At 38.4% G+C, this 6000-nt stretch overlaps 1 protein-coding gene across 1 annotated transcript; it reads left to right on the forward strand.

The window, feature by feature from the left end:
- Positions 1-2920: 2920 nt before the first annotated feature.
- On the forward strand, positions 2921-5577 carry LOC134813498 (protein tfg-1-like). The gene is made up of 5 exons (XM_063821302.1): positions 2921-3039; positions 3397-3492; positions 3656-3729; positions 3937-4210; positions 4402-5577. Exons 1-5 carry the CDS (start codon positions 3000-3002, stop codon positions 4488-4490), a joined length of 573 nt encoding a protein of 190 aa, XP_063677372.1. The 5' UTR covers positions 2921-2999; the 3' UTR covers positions 4491-5577.
- The last annotated feature ends 423 nt before the right edge of the window (positions 5578-6000 follow it).

The raw sequence follows: 6000 nt of genomic DNA on the forward strand, positions 1-6000 counted from the left end.
GAAAATGTCGAGCCTGGCCCCGGTCTCCTATGAAACTGTTGAACCCTTTTGAACTGATGTCCCTTCCAGATTCAGAAAGACACGACGGAGAGGATCTCGTTCGTCACTTCAACTCTGCTGATTAACTCAGCTATAGCTAGTGATGCTGGTCACTATCAGTGTATCGCTCAAAATGGTGTTAGTGTAGATAAAAGAGATACCTCGCTTATGTTGATGAGTGAGTAATTTAAATTGTCTCCTTTAGTCCTTTGATATTTGATCAATTTGAAAATCTTATCGATTAGTGAAATCTAGTACGTAACCAGAGTAAAAGGTTGAAACCCTAACTAGCCAGGGTTGATAAAATCCCATAAAACAATATCTGTACAATCTTTAACACGGAGTTTAACCTTGCAGCGTACCCGGACCGACCCGGTCAACCTTACAACACGTGGACTGGCGTGGGAGCTGTTGAACTGGCGTGGAGAGAACCGGCCAATACTGGCAACACTCCCCTTACTTCCTACGAGGTAATTGGAGGCTAATTAATTATAGTGCTTAATATAAGTTTATCTGCCACCATTAAATGTTTTCACCTGTTCAAGTTAGCCCTGCTGAAAGGTTATCCTTGCAATTGCATAATTGAGAGCTATTTTGAGAGGAATGGAGAGGTATTACGATATTGTCCCGCGTAGGTAAGGTGCAAATCTTATCCATTTTCGTCTTCTAACCTCTTATGTTCGTCAGATCCACATCGAAACAAAAGGAAACAACATATTCCGGCCCTTCTTAAAAGGATTGGACCCCCTCTCCGTCAGCACTGTCATTTACTTCCTCCAGGAGAACCAACAATACAAGTTTGTCTATCTTTATAATGTTAACAATGTATCGAACTGTCCACTTCTGAATGAACTTCTTAGATTATAGCATTGTGAAATGCTGAACGATATTTCTAGTTTTCTCTAACACAGTTTATTACCTCAGTTTCAAAGTGATTGCCATGAACGCAGTTGGGAAAGGCCCAGCCTCTATCCCGAGCAACGAGATCAGGACCATCAAGACAAACGCTAACCGAGACAACCTGGTGGAGAATTTCAGTCTTCAGTCAGTCAGTTCAGATAGCATCAAGGTGAAGTGGGAGATGCCACTACGGAGAACTAACAACCTTAAGGGATACAAGATTATGTACAGGAATGAGGATATGAACGAGTTGCCAAAGTGAGTCCGCAGTACATTTCTAGACACATGTTTAAATTTTAATATCCTTCTCATAGGCCGTGATTTTAAATAATTGATTCATAATTCTTGGTGGTGTTATTAGTTTCCATCGATGAGACGGAGACAAACAACTACTAGGTTCAAAAAGACTAAGAATCATAACTTCTTCGTTCCTAGGGAAAAAATCATAGACGACTACACGATGTTAGAGACGACAATAGATGAGCTGGACGGGGGATCAATGTACTCTGTGCAAATACAATCCAACACTAAGACACCTATCAATCTTATTGTCTCCACTGTTAAAACCACTCAAACTCTTAATCAAAGTAAGTTGTGTCTTGTCACAAATCGGACTTACTTTCTAGTCATTACATTTATCAGTTTGGTGTGCATAATTCTCTGGCATACAGTTGGTAAAAGCGGTAAGAGCACTCTACATTTTCCGGCGGAAAACCTTGTCTGTCTTATTTCATCTAATCTCACCTTATCTCACCTTAATATCTCATCATTTTATCAACCCCAGAGCCAAGTGCTCCAGCAGAGTGTACCGCAAGAAGGGAGACAGCTAGTCGGATAGTTGTATCGTGGAACGAGCCTGAAAACCCGCACGGTAAAATCCTATTCTATACCATCTACTATTCGAATAGGTGGAACCCTGCTGATGGACCCTACGTACACAATGTTACTGATGCTCAGACAACCTCCGTAAGTGGATTATTTATACTATTTGGGTCACCAAGCAGTTTAAATTATACCATTTATGACTATGTACCGCCTAATTGCAATCACCGACCACTTCTAATCATACTTTCATTTCAAATCATGCTGTAAATATTTAACTTAATCGCCTCCCCACACAGAAAGCAATAACACTGGGGGACGACAGTGCAGGATTACTTTGTGGAGATAACAGCTAGCAACTCAGCTGGAGAGGGGATACCTTTCGAGTGCATTGCTGACGGCAAAACTAGTAAGAGCTTACAGATTGAGAGTAGCTGTGTGCATTTAGGAAATATTATTTCTTAATAAATTTTACAGATCGTTATTCAATGAGGGCGACAAGCTCGAAACTGTGTTTTATTTGTTAATGTTCTAAAAACCCTGAAATATCTCACATTTTCTCACCTCAGTGAATGTGATTTGGTTTATGACATGGTGGTTCTACTTGATAGTGGCACTTGTTGGAGCCTGTATTCTGGGTCTCTTAATCTTGTGTGTCATTCTCTGCTACAGAAGAAGGGCTGACAAGGGCCCCAAAATGCAGAAGATTCCACCTACTGGAGCTGCTAAGAAAGGTAGGTGTTATGATAGATGTTACTGGTGATGAGAGAGCGGGTGTTTCCGATTAAGGAACCTGTTCTCTTGTTCTAATACCATCTTTACTGAGTGATCTACTGAACTTTGCTCCCCCAAAGCTTGTTCTGCTAAACTTGTTTTGATTAAAGAGGATCTGGTGGTCTTGATTTTGCATGATTTAGCGTTTTATAATTCTACATGAGTAGATGGTGTCTAATGCATTTTGCATGCGTAACTATGTGGTCAACTTCAGTCGACTTGGTTAATAATGTTATTGGTTAACATTCTGTTTACCCCTAATAATCACACATATGATTTAAATTAAAACCGACCCAAAATATTTCGTTTCAAATCAAACGTAGATCATCTCAAATCTTGTCTTATTGAAGTATTGAACCAACATCGCCTAATCGATTGAAGTTGGCCCGTTGAAGAACTCATGATATCTCTGTTCTAAATTATCTTCTCTCTTTGTAGAATCGGGATGGTTCAAGTTTAAAAATATGTTTAGCCGTAAGACCCACTTTCCTTTACGAAATCAAGGTAAGATTTCAAAGACACATACGGGCTAAATGTACTAGTTTGTTCACGTTAAGAGTGACCATTTTCATTGCAATTTCATCTGCTTTTCTTCGTTCTATCGCTGAAAAATCTCAAGTTGAAAATCTCAAGTTGCTAAATAACTAAAACTGAGTTTTCGAAAAAAAAGAAGTTTTTAACTGAAATCTCGTACGAAATTGCTGCGCTGATGTTATGAGATTTCGCTGTCAATAACATAATGGTGTGTCCTACACGGCAATTTTGTGATATTTGTTTGTGATCATCGATTTTGAAATTTTTCGGTGCCTTTTCAAATTGCGATCTTGATTTTCAGTGACTGAAATACTTTGTATTTTTCAGACGATTTCAGAGGGCCAAACGCTCAAGTGTACAGCCCAAATACAGCTAGAAGCTACAATCCACCTCCTGCTAACCCTATGAATACTTTCTCTGGAGGTTTGTTTAAATTGTTCACTTTCCTTATTTAATGTATTGTGTTTTAACTTTTACCACAATTTTTATTGGTTCAAACTCAGGCTTCCATAAAGATTATCGTGGCCGCCTATTTTGTCATCTGCAGAGAAAACATAAGTTTATAATTAGAATCATTCGTTTCCAGGAGCTATGGGAAGTCCAGATCAGGGCAAGTTTGGTGGAGGAGCTGGAGACTTCAGATATGGCACTCAGCCCAAGGTACTAACACGTGACACGTAACATCTAACACGTGACATCTCTTCTTTTAATAGTTTCACTTAAATGTAATCATGCAGAAAATCTTCAAATTGAAAGGCGTATTTATTTTATAGAAGCTGAAACTGAACGGCTTAATTAATGGCAACTTAACACGATAGAAATAGAGTTAGCCTGAATCCTCATGCTATAACAAAACCTATCCCACAGAGCCCCGACTACGGCGCTCCTGACTACGGCTATAACCCCAACAAGTTCAACACATTCGACAGCAAAGCTACCTACAACGACCCTCCCAAACCCTCCTACTCCGGCTTCGACCCACCCAGTTACTACGACCCACCAAAAGCCGCATACGACCCGCCCAAAGCGGCGTTCGAACCCCCGCAGTCCCCGAAGGGAGGGTACGGGGGACAGTACGATCAGGGTAGCAACTTTGATAACACCTCACGATACGAGCAGAACACCATGGACTCTAGATATCGTAAGTTTATATTACATACTAATTTATTGTCCTGTACAATGGTACATTGAAGCCATAAGTGAAAATTACACCAATATATTTTGTTTCAATTGTTGAGGTTATAATATCTAGATCCCGCATTTTCTCCGTATGAAAATAATACCCAAAGTACAGCGCTATTTGGTTCCACTCACACACACACCATACCCCAGGTGGTGATAACGCGTCCAGAGGCTACCCTACTAACGACCGTAACCCATCATACGGCGGCGGCGGCAACTTCAAGTCCTCCCAATTATAGTGGTATCATTTTATGATACGTCATAGATTTCCCCTTGAACCTCATTTTACGGTTTTTACGTTTTTACTTCGAGTTAGGTTGGAATTGGTAACATGGGTTTTTGAGCTGGCCAAAGTCCTCAAATAATCGAGGATTTTAAGGAAAAGGAGACATAGAGACTGATAGTGTTCCGTTTATATATTTGAATAATATGATATGAATTCCATACTTAATCATATTATATACATTTAGAATCTGAAATATTTTAAGTTCCCGATGTTTTACAAATTTATAATTTTAGTTGCCAAGTGCATTGATTGTGCTGTTTTAGTCAATAGCCAGATTTTCAGAAATTTCTTGATCAGATATCAGTTTATAATTAAATGATAAATTTTAACCTTAAATATGGGCATGATTTCTTGGAATACATTTATTATTCAGACTTCAGAGGCAGGGATTATTTTTTGTTAATACAAACTCTTTTGTAGTTTCAAATACAACAGACCACCTAATTTGTAATCTGTTTCTATGAGTAATCATAGATTATTAACCACGCAATGCATGTCATGTTACTTTAGAATTTGTTAGTGTCGCCGAGTGTTCATTTATGAACAGTTCTTCTCTAAAACATGTGTCAGTGTGCCCAAGTGGTACAGTACATTATTCGTATATGTCCATCACTCTAGAGTGGTATGTTTGTTCGCTTTAGATACAGCGAGCACGAGTTATGAATGTGATCGGGGTCTCGCAGACCTGATTTATCTTTTTTTTCGGGTTTCTGATAATGAGATATATTGTCAATGTCAGGGGGTTTGAGAAAATCACAGAGAACAACAAACGATATATTATAACCATTTCTTATCATGTTCAATAATCAATAAAGGATGATAGATACTGGAGATAATATTGTCTTTGTTAACAATTCATTATTTGTGACAAGAATTAAAATTGTTAAGATGAGATTTAACATCATAATATGTATATTGCATTATAGATTCGATATAAATCTTATTAAAACTGTTATAAGCTATATTGACAACGAAACTTGTTATATAAAATGTACGTTACTGCTCAATTTATTTTATATAAGAATTTAATGCAGACATAATTTATTTTGTTCTAATTGAATTGAATCACTTTCGCTACCTGTCATGTGTTGTAGCGCGATGCACTACTTAGCTAACTCATATAAATATAATAACTGCGCCACGCATAAAATGTATATCCAAAATCTCAATCACAGATTGACAGATCGTAGCAATGCACTAAACATAGGGTCTGTCGTGATATCATGGATCGCTTAGGTTCCACCAGGATCTGGTAGTCCTCATGATTCTGCGGCCTCTAAGTCTAAATCTAATTAAATAGGTAATAATTATTTAAGTCTCTGGAGTCTTGACACCACTTTAGGGTTAGACGGGTTCCTGCTAGTATGTATAATTCCGCGAGCAGTTGATTGTTGAGTAATTCTTAAAAAGGAAGTTGATTAGACTTAATAAGGTTCCATCCCCCTGATGGGAATTCTGGAGCG

This window comes from Bolinopsis microptera, chromosome 3 (genome assembly GCF_026151205.1).
Source record: "Bolinopsis microptera isolate Bmic1 chromosome 3, MBARI_Bmic_1.0, whole genome shotgun sequence".
NCBI lineage: Eukaryota > Metazoa > Ctenophora > Tentaculata > Lobata > Bolinopsidae > Bolinopsis > Bolinopsis microptera.

What these genes read in the sequence shown, in the direction of transcription:
- LOC134813498 (XM_063821302.1), top strand. Translation starts at nt 3,000, where the DNA reads ATGTTTAGCCGTAAGACCCACTTTCCTTTACGAAATCAAG. An exon ending in CTTTCCTTTACGAAATCAAG is followed by an intron (nt 3,040 to 3,396) that starts GTAAGATTTCAA and finishes TGTATTTTTCAG; the next exon opens with ACGATTTCAGAGGGCCAAAC. An exon ending in TATGAATACTTTCTCTGGAG is followed by an intron (nt 3,493 to 3,655) that starts GTTTGTTTAAAT and finishes ATTCGTTTCCAG; the next exon opens with GAGCTATGGGAAGTCCAGAT.